Here is a 15998-nt window from a genome sequence, read left to right on the forward strand (position 1 = left end):
TCAGTCTACTGAACGCCACACCAAAGCGTTAATTTATTGTACTTTTTAAAGGCAACCTTTGATTCTTGTCATTCTATTCCTGTGACAAATGACAAACCGTAGTTTTACTCTCCACTAGTTTTCAAGCAACAAGAGCAATAATCTAGTGATGGAATATCCCACTGATCATGATCTCTTGAACAGCTGAATTTCTAAAAATATATAGCCAGTGGTTGCACTTCTTGTAGACAACAGCTTCAAATAAAACTGAAAAAGAATGAACTTTCTGCGAAGGGCTTTGGTTGTCATGCCATGTACTTTAATAGCTGCTTACCTTTTTCCTTCATCGACACAGAGATATGTCAGCCTGGGTGGGGCTATTTCAATGGCTATTGTTACTTCACAAGCTCTGTGTGTGCTTCATGGTTGGCAGCTGTGTCAAACTGCACAACTATGGGCTCTCATCTGGTGACCGTGCACAACCAAGAAGAAAATGTCTACATTCAGCACCGTCATAACGGAGAGAGATCCTGGATAGGACTGAACGATCGCAGCGTGGAAGGCTCATTTGTGTGGACAAACAGGGAGATAAGTAGCTTTAGGTTTTGGGAAACAAAGCAACCAAACAATCTCAAAAACGAAGACTGTGTGCACACTCTTGGAGCTAAACAAGGGTACGCTTGGGATGACGTGTCTTGCAACAGCTGCTATAACTTTACTTGTTTTAAAGGTAAAACAACAGCTTTCAATTACTAGTTAATAACCATCTTATAACATCCTTCAAATGCTCTTAAAATGATAGTCTCTTTGACGCTCTTATTACAATAATCTAAAAAGGCTGCAAATGACATATATGTTTTTTTTAGTTTAAATTTTGTAACTTACAGGTTTCTCAAATATACCGTCTAATAGTTTAAAGATGAATTCCAGTCCATACTGCGCAATCTCGGCTGCAATGTTTATGTGAGCCCACACGAAGGGAATGTTTACAAGCAAAACTAAAAATTCCGCGACAAACTTACCTTTTTCTTCATTATTAACGCCAGATATCCTTGCAGAACAAATATAACGAGTAGAAGAACCTTGACGCTATTTCAAACCGACGTTTCAGCTCATCGGAAACTCTTGAACGAAACGAACTGTAATGGCGGACTTAAAAACGTCATGTATGCTGTCACCGAAGTGTAACGTTTCAACGAATTCAAAACAAAAACGTAAACAAACCCCGAGTCTGCGCAGTACGGACTGGAAATCAGCTTTAATGAATGGTCAGAAAGGCAGGAAGCGTAGGACAGTGTGAAGTTGATCATTACGTTATCTAATCTATGGCCTTTTGAATTTTGTGCTATGCAGCTCATACCTGCTTCTACAGTGCCTTTTTTAGTGCTGAATTTTAGGTACTACTCAAAGACAGATGAACAGGTGTCAGCTCCTTTTCTGCGATACTTCTCCAGGCTATTCTGGTCTTCCCTCCTTCTTTTTCGCCAGAAGACTCTTAGTCTCGTAAACTGACCTATGTCCTATCTCAATTAATTTATTTTAAATTGTTATGGTAAGAGAAGAATATATAAATGCTGAATCACTGACTCGTGTTCTACTTCTTAGTCATAGATGAGTGTGTGACTAATACTCACAGCTGTGATGTTAACGCTATCTGTCGAAATGTGGTGGGATCATACAATTGTACTTGCAAAGCTGGATTCTATGGAAATGGACGAAAATGTTTTGGTAACTACAAAATGTCATAATATCTTTTATTATGACTTTAACACAATCGAGATTAACGATCTAATTACAAAACGGTGACATCGAATATAAATCTAGAAATGCAGTTTCACTGAGGTGACGCTATACAAACTAAGGAAAATGTGACGTTTGCGACTTTAACATTGAGACAGTTTTCAAGTTCCAAAAATGGTTATGAACTTCATCGGTACCAGCAAATAAAGAACTTAAGTGGACAAATCCAATTAAGAAGACGGTTGTTCATGAAATTCACATAGAATATTTATATATAGCTACAGTATTTAAGAATGCCGGTCTCTAAGAATCAGACAATTTCTCGATTTCGCAGCAAGAGAATGGAACTTCGATTTCTTTCATACTTTTATGTTAGATAGGCTAGGGTATAACTTAAATCACTGTATAGTTCTTTCGATTGAATATCCTTTTATTTTAAAGAAAAATGCAAATAACAAAAATCCGTTAAAATCGTCATTTGAGGCGCTAAATTATTCATGATTTTTGCACGAGTTTGAGAGCCTCGCGTGCAAAAACAAATCACTCTACCGTCTTTTAAACACTCAAACCATAGTTAGCAATCTTTAAACATCTACTGAAATGATTTTGGGAAATATTGCGTTGTTCTTTGTAGACAAAATAATTTTATTTCGAAGGCATACAATTCACTGCCGTAAAAGTACTTGGTAAATAAAATTAATTTTCACCATGTGCGAAACCTTCAAATCGTTTAAGCTTCTGGTGGTTGAATGTTAGAAGAATGGTCTATAAATCCCTGTAAAAATTTCTCCGGGCAAATGATTAAAAGCGACGTGAGATCTTTTCGAATTCGGTTAAATATGCAAATATTTGACCTTCCGCGGTCAACTTTGAAGTTACGGGTCAGAAATAATTTTTGTTCCGTGTTCCAAGTCCTAACCCATTTAAGACCAAATTAAGCATATGAAAAAAATATGTAATTTTCTAACCTTTATCTGCTTTAAAAGGTAGGTTCGAAGGCCATTTTAGCATGATTACGGCTCTTATCATTCGTCGCATCTGAGCTTCGTTTTCCTTCCGCGGTCAACTTTGAAGTTACGGTCAGACATGAATGACATGAATATTTCAATCCGTGCACAAGTCTTAACCCATTTTGGGTCAAAATAATCACACACAAAAACATTATGAAATATTCTAACCTTAATCTGCTGTAAAAAGCAGGTCCGAAGGCCTTTTAAGCACGATTCCGGCTCTAAGCATCCGTAGTAATTTGAGCTTCGTTTGTGTAAGTATGTCATATTTAGTGGTCGAAATCCAATCTGTGATCAACTTTCGGCGCTTCTCGTCACCACTGCATCTTCTTCGACGGCATACGCCGATTGTTAGTATTGCCTCGTTAATAGTACACCAAAAAATAACATCTGATCGCTAAACGGCATGATGTCGGCGCTTACAGTAGCTCAATACAGTCCCATCTTGCAATGGGCCGTCTGTTCGTCACGCAATACTGTGTCATGGACATTTTTTTAGGGGGTGGTAGGTGGGTGTGGGAAAGGTTGAATATGCGGAAATGCTTGATTTAATACTTTATTATATTACAAGTACGTACTCGAGCCAGCAGCAACAACAACAACAACAACAACAAGTACAGTGATATCTTTTGGCAGACAAGATAAAGCACACGTACTGCCAGTTGATAAGCGTTTGGTACAGTGTAATGCAACTGTTCGCGAATTCGGTTGCTCGCGCGGGGTTGATTGTAATACCGGGGGTGGAAGGAGGATATAAATCTTTACTAAACAAGTAGAGTTTTTAAGTAGTTATTCCCTTTTTTACTGTAGAACCGAAAACGAAGAGAAAAACTCGTGTCTATGTTTTTTTTTTTGGGGGGGGGGGGGTGAGGGGGGTGGGGGCCGGGGGGTTCTTGGTTGGTTGGTTAGCAAAGTTTTATTTTTTTTTTTACAAAGATACCTAACCAAATATCGCATGTCCTGTATAAATGGTTAATGATAGAAGTAACGATAAGTTTTGATTTTTTTTCGTGATCGAGTGGCAACTTAATAAAAACATTGCATCGCAATTTTTTTTCGCCCCACGGTAAATCTGGGTGACCTGTGGCTTCGGGTGGTCATTCGTCAACCTGTAACAAAGTACTTTCTTGGGGTGCCGTTTTGAACATACTGTCGAATTCATAATGTATAAATTCAACAATAACTAATTTGAAGTTTAAACGAAATTAAAACATGTTAAAAAAACTCAGTGCTAAAACTCTATGCTAAAAAGGATAAGCAAATTGCTATGGCAATTCGGCGTGTGAAAAAATCGCCAAATTTAATTTAGTGGCTTCCTAAGTAAACAAAACCTTGGTCGTGCTAGTTATTGGCACCGTCTGTTTGCTTAAAGGCAGCGCGTGAACAATTTTTTCAAAGTTCAGTTTATTTCACTGGAAATGGAAGGTTGTTGTTCTTTTAAGGCCCTTGTTCGTGGAGTTTGCGGTTTTGATTCTAAAGATCAAAAGCGTCACACTGAAATCGCTCCTCTACTGTCGTGCGAGAAGGACATCAGCAGTCACAAGTCCCAGTATTAATTTAGTTAACTCTAACATGACTCTTTCCCGTGAAAAACCAAACTTCAGAAGCTAGCTATTTGTTTAATTTGGTGTTTTTAGGCAGCTCTTGAAAACTTCGTTATACACTCTTAATATAGTAAAGAAGTAAATGGTTTGAACCCAGTATCAGGTCGTAAAGTGTGATCGTCCGGGTAGTTGCTCTGAAAACTCTAACCTGCGATCAGGCTTTCTCCGCTGCGAGAAAAATAACGCCTGATCGCAGGTTATGAAAACTCCGGGATAGGGAATATTTTTTGAGGTTCTCGATCCATAAGTAGGGTATCATATTGGCAATGTGTTCCGGGTGCGATCCTTAGATAGGGTACCTAAATTCTATCAGCTAAAATAAACGCCCAGCTAAACGAAAAAAAAGGTATCTTAAAACTGAACTTTTTGTTCAAATATTAGTAAAGCGATTTTATAAAAATTTGTGTTTTGCCGTGTGCGGTTAGCCGTTATTTGTGTCGGCAAGGAACGCTTTTCCTCCCCTTGAATAGATTGTTATTTTTCGGTTTTGGGCATTAACGAAGTTTTCAAGAGCTGCCTTGAAAACACCAAACAAATAGCTAGCTTCTGAAGTTTGGTTTTTCACGGGAAAGAGTCATGTTAGAGTTAACTAAATTAATACTGGGACTTGTGACTGCTGATGTCCTCCTCACACGACAGTAGAGGAGCGATTTCAGTGTGACGCTTTCGATCTTTAGAATCAAAACCGCAAACTCCACGAACAAGGGCCTTAAAAGAACAACAACCTTCCATTTCCAGTGAAATAAACTGAACTTTGAAAAAATTGTTCACGCGCTGCCTTTAAGCAAACAGACGGTTCCAATAACTAGCACGACCAACGCAATATTTCCAACGCAATACCACTAAAAAAAAGGTGAAAAAAAAAGGGAATAACAAAAAAAAAAAAAGGGAATAACTACTTAAAAACTCTACTTGTTTAGTAAAGATTTATATCCTCCTTCCACCCCCGGTATTACAATCAACCCCGCGCGAGCAACCGAATTCGCGAACAGTTGCATTACACTGTACCAAACGCTTATCAACTGGCAGTACGTGTGCTTTATCTTGTCTGCCAAAAGATATCACTGTACTTGTTGTTGTTGTTGTTGTTGTTGCTGCTGGCTCGAGTACGTACTTGTAATATAATAAAGTATTAAATCAAGCATTTCCGCATATTCAACCTTTCCCACACCCACCTACCACCCCCTAAAAAAATGTCCATGACACAGTATTGCGTGACGAACAGACGGCCCATTGCAAGATGGGACTGTATTGAGCTACTGTAAGCGCCGACATCATGCCGTTTAGCGATCAGATGTTATTTTTTGGTGTACTATTAACGAGGCAATACTAACAATCGGCGTATGCCGTCGAAGAAGATGCAGTGGTGACGAGAAGCGCCGAAAGTTGATCACAGATTGGATTTCGACCACTAAATATGACATACTTACACAAACGAAGCTCAAATTACTACGGATGCTTAGAGCCGGAATCGTGCTTAAAAGGCCTTCGGACCTGCTTTTTACAGCAGATTAAGGTTAGAATATTTCATAATGTTTTTGTGTGTGATTATTTTGACCCAAAATGGGTTAAGACTTGTGCACGGATTGAAATATTCATGTCATTCATGTCTGACCGTAACTTCAAAGTTGACCGCGGAAGGAAAACGAAGCTCAGATGCGACGAATGATAAGAGCCGTAATCATGCTAAAATGGCCTTCGAACCTACCTTTTAAAGCAGATAAAGGTTAGAAAATTACATATTTTTTTCATATGCTTAATTTGGTCTTAAATGGGTTAGGACTTGGAACACGGAACAAAAATTATTTCTGACCCGTAACTTCAAAGTTGACCGCGGAAGGTCAAATATTTGCATATTTAACCGAATTCGAAAAGATCTCACGTCGCTTTTAATCATTTGCCCGGAGAAATTTTTACAGGGATTTATAGACCATTCTTCTAACATTCAACCACCAGAAGCTTAAACGATTTGAAGGTTTCGCACATGGTGAAAATTAATTTTATTTACCAAGTACTTTTACGGCAGTGAATTGTATGCCTTCGAAATAAAATTATTTTGTCTACAAAGAACAACGCAATATTTCCCAAAATCATTTCAGTAGATGTTTAAAGATTGCTAACTATGGTTTGAGTGTTTAAAAGACGGTAGAGTGATTTGTTTTTGCACGCGAGGCTCTCAAACTCGTGCAAAAATCATGAATAATTTAGCGCCTCAAATGACGATTTTAACGGATTTTTGTTATTTGCATTTTTCTTTAAAATAAAAGGATATTCAATCGAAAGAACTATACAGTGATTTAAGTTATACCCTAGCCTATCTAACATAAAAGTATGAAAGAAATCGAAGTTCCATCCTCTTGCCACAAAATGTTGGATTCTAAGCGACCGGCATTCTTAAAACAAAACGAAAACAACAAATATTTTGTTTAAACTTGGTTAGGGCCGTATCTCAAGTCGCGGAGTTACCGCGATGAACTGGAGACCAGTCAAAAAGCCAGATTACCTTTAGAAAAGGCCTGGTCACCTTAAAAACTTGCGACTTTTGGAACAATGTGCTTTACGAGCAATTTGGTATTTTCGTAGTTAAACTTTGGACATTTCGTAGTTAAAATTGGACTTTTGTAGTTACATTTGGACTTTTTGTAGCTTACTAGTTGGTCTCGGCAGCATCTCATACCCCATTCACATCTGCGTGCAAAACATGTTTAGTTTAAACGAGGTTTAACAAAATGAAAATTTAAACAGTAAACTGAGAGACTGAATTTTACATAGGGAACAAGTAAGCTCCAGCTAGTGCTTTCAAACCTCGGTAAGCAACTTTTATGAAGACTGGCAATGTTAACCTTTTTTTTTAACAAAACAGCTTTTAATCGTGTTTTAGCTTTGGTGTGAATGGGAAGCAGCAAGTAGCTCGACGATCTATTAGGAAAGACCATGGCCAGTGAACGGGGAAGATGGCGGTGCTGGACTGGCATCGACCCAAGTTTTTATGTTACCATTTTGCTGCTTTTTATTTTGCTATAGGAAGTAGGAGCTGTTTCTAGATAAGCCAATTTTTGCTTTTGTTTTAGATATAGACGAATGTACTACCAACTCACATGGCTGCGATGTAAATGCGATTTGCAATAACACAGTGGGTTCTTACAACTGTACCTGCAAACCTGGATTTAAAGGAGACGGCAAAAAATGCACTGGTAAGCACATGCTCAATCCTTGAACTAAATTTTTCTGGCACGTTAAAGAAGAAATAGGTCACAACACTAGGTACACGAAACCAACGCGAACGAATGTTCGTTATATAAGTAACAATCGTGACTACAAACTTGACAGTTTTCAGGTACCCAAAATTGGTTATGAACTTCAATAAGTTCCGCATTGAGTGAATCATATTTGGAAAAATCTAATTTAAAAGAGTTGTTCATAAGCTCAACATGGGATATGAATGTAGGTACTGTATAGTATTTAAACAAAAATAAAATAACCCACATTTTAATATTTTCTAGATAAGCAAACTTTTGCTGTTGTTTTAGATATAGACGAATGTGCCACCAACTCCCATGGCTGCAACATTAATGCGATTTGCAATAACACAGTGGGTTCTTACAACTGTACTTGCAAACCTGGATACGAAGGAGATGGCAAAAATTGCACTGGTTAGTATGAGGATTTTAAAACTACATTTTCATAGCACGTTCTGGGAGAGCTAGGTCATATAAAAAGGATTTAACAAACCAATCCAACGAAAACAATTTATCATGTTGTAAAACCAAGCGTCACACATAATATTTCTATTTCGATTGTCCCACTGCTTCCTGGTGTTAAAATAAACTTCAAGCCATGTCTTTATGGACTATGGTTAGTATCTCCACCGCCCGGGCTATTTGCCAAACATAATTATTAGGCTATTTTTACTCCTGGAAATGTACCGCAAGCCGATGCTATGCTATTTTATACACACACATAGACGGTGGTGGTTTTGGCACAAATCGCGACAACTCGCTCGGCTCGCCCGGGCTCGCCCGAGCTCGCCTCGCTCCTTGTCGAGATTAGTGACCAAAACCACCACCGTCTATGTGTGCAAAAATCGCGAGCGGCACCCAAAATCTCTGCGGCTTGAGCGCTCACAAATCTCAAGCTGCCTTGCTGTGCCAGAATCATTTTTCAATTGAACAAATATTTTTCTTTGGTATATACAACAGATGGCTGCCGCAAGATATTCGTCAGAAGTTTTGCAAGCTATGATGGAGGAAAACCTCCGTGAATTTCAAAGAAATCCACAAAGAAACGAAACTTTTTTACTGGCCCAATCCGATTTTAATGAATGGCTACGCGTGTGGAAAATTGCCATACCAGAGGGTGGCCGTGCCAGCAAAGACCTTTTTGTCTTTCAAAAGAAAACAAAAGGAAAGTTTGTTAATTTGGTAAAGAATGAAATAAGAGATTTGAAAAGCGTAAAAGTAAGCTTTGGGTTGCAAATAAAGTTCACAAAAGAAAACTTTGAGACTGGTGTAACACAAGAGATGAAGCATTATTTTAAAGAAAGAGAACCGCACGTTTTTAACGAAAATAATAAACAACAGATAATACAAGAGTTCGATAGATTTATTGAAAGAGCAAAGGGCCAAATTGAGGCTTGGTCAGAGCGCGGCTCAGGCTGGGTTATTGAAAGAATAACCGAAGCGTACGTAAATGTTGCACGCTATCAGCCATTGCGCGGAGGAACTTACTTACCTCTCCCAGCCAATCTGGCAAAAAAGAAAGCAATAATCAACGTGCAAAACAGGGATAACGAATGTTTGAAGTGGGCTTTGAGAGCTGCACTTTTTCCTCCAAGGTACGGAAAAAACCTTCAAAGGCCAAGCAAATATCCGGTCAACGACGGAATTAACTACAGAGGCATCGATTTCCCCACACCTGTAAAACAGATTGACAAACTCGAGAGGCAAAACAGCAACCTCGCAATAAATGTGTTCGGCTGGGAAGACAATCGTGTGATTGTGCACAGAATAAGCAAAAAAGAAAAAACAATTCCTCGTATAAACCTTATATTAATAGAGTCAGGATTAATTCAGCATTACTGTTTTGTAAAAAGAGTAAGCGCTCTGCTTTTTGATCAGACAAAAAATGCAACCAAAAAACACTTTTGCATGTTGTGCTTGACCGGTTTTACAAGAGCGGACTTGCTCGAGAACCACGAAAAATATTGCAATGGCATGAACGGCAGGCCGACAAGGATCGAGATGCCGGAAGAGGGGAAAAACACCCTTTCTTTCCAAAATCATCACAAACAGATGAGAGCGCCTTACGTGATATATGCTGACTTTGAGGCTTTGGTCAGAAAGATTTCAGGCTGCGAGATTGGGCCAGAGAGCAAGCAAAAAAGCTACACCGAGAAGACAGAACAGCATGAGGCATGTGGTTTTGCTTACACAGTTGTAAGGAGTGACGGCAGAAACAAACGGCCAGTAGTCTACAGAGGTGAAAATGCTGTTGAAGTGTTTTTGAACTGTCTTCAAGAGGAAGAGAAAATAATAAGAAATAGTTTGTCATTGCCAAAACCTCTTGTGATGACTTCAGAAGATTGGGTAAAATTTAAAAATGCAACTGATTGCCATATTTGTGAAAAAAGTTTGATAAAAGATTACTTTTTAGACTCTTTACCTGTGTGGGAAAGTGAAGAAGGTAGCGTATACACTTATGATGGGCAATGGCACAAAAAATGTTTTTACGATGTAAAGAAAGAAAATGACAGTTCGCTTTACAGTTCGTTTCTCATGCTAAAAAGATTGACAGAAGAAGAGCACAAAGAAGCTGCAGAAGAACAAGATGACTGCTTATGCTGTGGGCAACCTTTGCTCAGGCAAAACTTCAGAGATGCAGTAAAAGACCATTGCCACATAACAGGCAAGTTTCGAGGAGCAGCGCACAACGCATGCAACCTGAAAATGCGAATAAAACCAAAGACGGACCAAATACCAGTTGTATTTCACAACCTGAGGGGCTATGATGCGCACCATTTAATGCAAGCGATGTCAAAGCTGTCGCAAGCGACACATAAAGAGGTGAAATGCGTCGCCAACAACATGGAGAAATACATCACATTTTCAGTAGGAGGTCTGCGTTTCATTGACAGCTTGAACTTTCTACAAGGAAGCCTCGATTCACTTGTAAGCGCAACACCGAAGGAGTCATTGAAAATAACAAAATCTCTTACTTCACAAAATTTTGAACTTCTTTTCAAAAAGGGGATCTATCCGTACGAGTACATGGACTCATGGGATAGATTTAGCGAAACAAGTTTGCCTGAAAAAGAAAAGTTTTACAGCAAACTTAACGACGATCATATAACAGAGGAAGAGTACGATCACGCAAAGAGGGTATGGGAAGCTTTTGGTTGCAAAACGCTGGGCGACTACCACGACCTGTACGTTAAAACAGACGTAGCTTTGTTGGCAGACGTTTTCGAAAACTTTAGAAAAATCTGCCTTGAGCAGTACGGGTTGGATCCTGCGAATTATTTTACTTCGCCTGGCCTTTCTTGGGACGCACTCTTGAAAAAGACAGGCGTGCAGCTTGAGCTCCTTACAGACTCAGAAATGCATCTCTTTGTCGAAAGGGGAATAAGAGGAGGGATTTCGATGGTAAGCAGAAGATACGCAAAGGCTAACAATCCATATGTTGAAGGCTTCGATCCGAGCAAGCCAAAAAAATACATTATGTACCTCGATGCAAACAACCTTTACGGGTGGGCAATGAGCAAGCCGCTTCCAAAAAGTGGTTTTAAATGGAAAAGAGTAATGCCGGCTGAAAAAGAAATCATGAGGAAAAAGGAGTTTGCAAAAACTGGCTGGATATTGGAGGTAGACCTCGAATACCCTGCAGAACTTCACGAAGAGCACAATAGCTACCCATTAGCTCCTGAGAAAAAGAAAATAAATAAGGACTTGTTTTCACCTTACCAAAAGAAATTGATAAAAAACCTCGATCTTGACCTACCAGACAGCGAAAAGCTTGTTTTAACTCTTGAAGACAAAACTAATTATGTTGTGCATTATCGAAACTTGCAGTTTTATTTGAAACAAGGAATGAAACTCAAAAAAGTGCACAGGGTTTTGGAGTTCGAACAGGAATGTTGGATGGAGCCGTACATAAAGATGAACACAGAATTTAGGAAAAAAGCGAAAAACGACTTTGAAAAAAACTTTTACAAGCTAATGAATAACTCAGTTTTCGGAAAAACAATGGAAAACTTGCGTAACCGTGTTGACATAAAAATAGTGCGAAGCGACGAAACGAACAAAATAAGAAAACTAGTTGCTAGTCCATTGTACTCAAGACACGTTCTGTTTTCAAACGATCTGGTCGGAATAGACATGCGGAAAAGCAGACTTTTTCTCAATAAACCTGTCTACACAGGTATGACTATCCTTGACGTAAGCAAGATTTTGATGTATGACTTTTTTTACAACGAAATGAAAATGGAGTACGGGCAGCGCTGCGAGCTTTTGTATACAGACACTGACAGCCTTCTTCTGGAGATTGAAACAGAGGATATTTACGAAGATATTTATCAAAACAAAACTCTATACGACACAAGCGACTACCCAAAAGAGCATTCACTTCATTCATACGAAAACAAAAAGGTCTTGGGAAAAATGAAAGACGAATGCGCAGGAACACCAATTTCAGAGTGTGTCTGTTTGAGGCCAAAAATGTATTCAATACTGACAGAAGACCAAAAAAAAATAAAGAAAGCTAAAGGAGTAAAAAAGTGTGTGGTAAAAAAGAAAATCTTGCACGAAAATTATTTAGAAACCCTTTTTGGAACAAAGCAGTTATGGCATGGAATGAACATACTTAGAAGCGAGGGTCATGAGATTTACGGAATGCATCTCAACAAAGTCTCGCTGTCGCCTTTTGACTCAAAGCGATGGATAGCGGATGATGGGATACATACAAATGCTTACGGGTATAAGTTTTGCGAAACAAGCCTACATAAACATAACGTTTATAGCTTTTCTGGTGGTAACTGTGTATTTGGAGGAATAATAAGCAATTCTTCACGCACGAAGCCGCGCTTTGGACCATCGTGCAAGTAATAAAGCACTGGCTGATCAGGTTTAGTAACAGACCTTTCGATGCTGTAGACTTTTAATGACCAAATCGGATCTGTTGCCCTTTTTACGCCGCCTTCTAGCTCGCCAGGTTGGTAGAGATAGCGCACATTAACGAGAGAGAGTATTTTTTTTTCTTTCTAGCCAACAGGCCTTGTATATTTTGAGGACGGTTTGGACGAAACAGCCTTTTCTTTGATTGCAGTAGCAGGTTTTTTTCCAGTAAGACTGGTAACTTCGTTGTTCAGAGCGGTAACAACTTCGGGAAGCCTTTTTACCCACGCTGTCGACCGCTGGCCAGATGGCAGGTTCATCTCGACACCGTACTGATAACCAAACAGGCGCCCTGCCAGTGTTTGATTAAAACGTTCAACAATAGCTTGATCTCTGTGGATATTAACACGCCCGCGTCTAATATAGGTTTTGTGATTTTCCATTTCTTTAGTAACAGCTCCCATGAATTCGCGACCAGGGTCAACTTGCAGCATCTGTGGCCATTTTAGTGCACTTCGCCTGTAAATTGTCTGAAAACCTTTTGCAACCTCAGTTGAATCTTTGGAGGTCAAAGGCTCGGCCTCTTTGAAACGGCTGGCAACGTCAACAACAGTCAGCGCGTATTTGTAAACTTTTCGCCCTCGAGGCAGTTTGTCGTGTGGCAGAAAAAGAAGGTCCGCCTGGTGGACCGCGTTTGGAGAAGAAACATCGAATTTTGGGCGAGGAACGTATCGTGGTGCCGGAAGGTAGATCTGCCAAAGGGCCTGCTTAACTAGCCACTTTTTTGCAGCATCTTTGGAAACCTTGGCAGCCTCGGCTAATTTTTTTATCGCTGCAATTCCCTTCCAGTAGCCCTGGGGGCTATAGTAGACTTTCGAGATCTTTGCATCCAGTGCGTATACAAGAAAAAAAAGAAAAGTTTAAAGAAACCGAAAGGCAGCGTACCCAAGTGCAAGCGCGCCAGCGCCAACGAACATAAGTTCACCTTGTTTCTGCTGCTCACTTGGCTGATAGAAATCAGAGAACTTGGGTTCTTTCGGAGGAATCATTTGTTTGTCAGGATGTGCCTGGTTGTAGAGTTTGAAAGCGTAGTCTGTGTTTGTGAAGTTCTGTTTGGCCTGCTCTTTTATTTCCGCGTTGGTTTCGATCCAGTCGAGAAGCTTCGTGCGGTCGCGAGAGTACTTCGCGTAAGCTGCCTGGTAAGCCTCGAGAGCTTTGTCGTGTCTTTCTTTTTCTTTCAAAGCGGCGTCATCTCCGCCACCCAAAGCTCGAGCAAGATAGTTGCCGCCAATGAAAGCAGCAGCGTTCAAGATAGCTCCGCCAGCCATAATCGCTACGCTTGCCATTGTGTGTTTTTGTTCTTATATTATGATATTTTTTTTTAATTGGTGGGGAGAATTTTCTGGTCCTCGAGATACTGTTTAAGTGCAACGCTGCCAGCCATGACGGCTGTGAACTTTACATAGTTCATAAAACTGCTGCTTGGGTCGGATGTGAAGTTTTCTTTTACAACTTTTTTGGCAGCCCAGCCGATTCCGGCGGCGAGGCCTGTAAGAGTGGCGGCATCCATGAGTGTTTTCACGAGCTTGTTGTCAGACATGGCGTTTTGATATAAAATAAAAATAAATCTTTAAATTAAAAAATAATTTTATGAATTCTTTTAATCTCATCAAAGAGTTTTAATAAACAAAAAAAAGGTTAATTACCTAATTAAAACTTTCTTTGCAGGTCAAACACCACATCACCCTCAGAATTAGGTTGATTTTGTTTCTATTTCATCAAACATCAAACTTTTTGCTTCTTCAATTTTCTCTTTTTTATTTTCTTCTGATTCTGAATTAGCATATATATCATTCCCACGTTTAAACTTAAACTTTTCAACGGAATCTTGAAAATTTTTGAATTTTTCTGGTTTTAGACGGATAATTAAGTCTGCGACTTTTTTCAAAGTAGCTTTTGCTTCTTCCTCATCTTCTTCAAAGCATTTGGCACACTGACTAACAAAAGAAAGCTTCCAAAATTATTGGCCAGGCAGACAAAAAAAGCTGCCAAATCCGTTGGGTCAGGCACAGTGTATGACTTGTGTCTGTCATCATGTCGGTCATAGTGTTTCGTTTACTTAAAAATAGAAAATGTTTAAATGGAATTTATTTAATAATTTTTTTAATCCATCGGACGGATTCCTCTTTTTGAGCCATTTTGGCTTGTTGGTTGCGGAATTCTAGAGCCCGTTTGGCGCGTGTCTGAAGAACGCGTTGCAACCCTTCCAATACTTTGTGCTGTAACTGGTGTGTCATCAGTTATAAGAGTTGGCGGAGCTTTAAATGTTGGACTTCTTTTTTCGTTTATAAAGGCTTTTATGTCTTCGCGTTTCACATAAGTTGTAACGATTGCAACGCCGATACCAAGCAAAGATATCCATTGATTTGTGGTGAGACCGCTTGATTGCGGCTGAGCCTCGGGCGGAGCTGGTTCCGTTACGGGGGCCGGTGGTGTTACATTTCGCTTTGCAGCAGCAGATTTCTTTTCCTTTTCTTTTGCAATTATTGCAGCAGCCTCGACAGCAGCTTTTTTCTGTGCTTCACGAGCCTGTTTTGTTTTTTCAGCTGCAAGCTTGCCAGCAGCAACTCGCTTTGGATTTTTGGCAGGCTTTGTTGCTGGAGTTGTTGAAGTAACTTGTTTCTGTTCTTCTTGAGCGATCGGAGTTTGTTCGAGCTCGGCCATTTATAATAAAAAAAAATAATATTTAAATAGAAAATTGCTCAGCAAGATTTTTTGCTAAGCAATTGCTAAGCATTGTTCAGTAATTACTTAGCATTTTCTTAGCATTGCTCAGAAAAATCTTCAGTAGTGTTTGTGTCCGCATCTTTGGAAGCACCTTTGGTTTCGCACAGCGAAGTGTGCGACTTTGTAGCTTCGTTTAAATCAACGTGCTTTGTTGTGATGAGCGCAGCATTTGCAACGGCAAGAAAGCGGCCGCATTTCAAAGCCAGACCGCCTGCCAAAGTGGACAGCTCTTTACTGATAATGTAGTCGTTTTTGAGTTCCTTTTGATAATCATTGACGTCCTTGATATTTACGGCCTTACCAACGACTTTGGTAACAAGAAAAATAAAGCTGTCAATCAAGCTGTCGGTTGTTTTGGATCCAACGTATGCCTCATATCTCTTTAAGTACTTTTCAACTTCTTTATCTGTCAAGCGCTTCACCTGCTCGTGTGTCAGTTGCACACCGATTGCTTCTTTGGCTTTTCCTGTTGAAACAAGGATTGCAAGCTGTTCACGCAAAGCAGGAATGTCAGGGCCTTGAATGGGTGCCATAGCGCTTTCTGTACTTTCTGGTTCAGCTCCTAGCAGTTCCATTACGGAAGCTAATTCTTGTTCACTTGCAGCGCCCTTGACGCTCTCGGGAGGAGAAGTTGCGAACGGGTCAGCCATTTATTACTCTAAAAAATATGTTCAATAAAAAAATTTTGTGCCGTAAGGGTGGCGATGAGAAATGACAAGATGCGAAAACTTATTTTTTTTTAGCTTTAAAATGATTTCTTTGTAATCCTC

The 15998-nt window shown here is 39.6% G+C and overlaps 2 protein-coding genes across 2 annotated transcripts in view; both read left to right on the top strand.

Moving 5' to 3' along the window:
* Positions 1-15998, top strand: part of LOC144666224 (uncharacterized) — a 249082-nt gene that overhangs the window by 21670 nt on the left and 211414 nt on the right. The window contains exons 13-16 of the mRNA XM_078527620.1: positions 335-709; positions 1585-1707; positions 7405-7527; positions 7864-7986. Of these exons, the coding sequence (XP_078383746.1) occupies positions 335-709; positions 1585-1707; positions 7405-7527; positions 7864-7986 (744 nt within the window). The remainder of the gene's footprint in view (positions 1-334; positions 710-1584; positions 1708-7404; positions 7528-7863; positions 7987-15998) is intronic.
* LOC144666608 (uncharacterized) lies at positions 8314-14198 on the top strand. Its single transcript, XM_078528011.1, has 2 exons — positions 8314-10237; positions 14170-14198. Exons 1-2 carry the CDS (start codon positions 8533-8535, stop codon positions 14196-14198), a joined length of 1734 nt encoding a protein of 577 aa, XP_078384137.1. The 5' UTR covers positions 8314-8532.

This window comes from Oculina patagonica, chromosome 9, assembly GCF_052425735.1.
Source record: "Oculina patagonica isolate OP01 chromosome 9, crgOcupat, whole genome shotgun sequence".
Classification (NCBI taxonomy): domain Eukaryota; kingdom Metazoa; phylum Cnidaria; class Anthozoa; order Scleractinia; family Oculinidae; genus Oculina; species Oculina patagonica.

Bases quoted from the DNA above. Each gene is read 5' to 3' on its own strand.
- LOC144666608 (XM_078528011.1), top strand. From the start codon at position 8,533: ATGGCTGCCGCAAGATATTCGTCAGAAGTTTTGCAAGCTATGATGGAG. The intron at 10,238-14,169 runs GCAAGTTTCGAG...CTTTCTTTGCAG, and splicing joins AGACCATTGCCACATAACAG to GTCAAACACCACATCACCCT.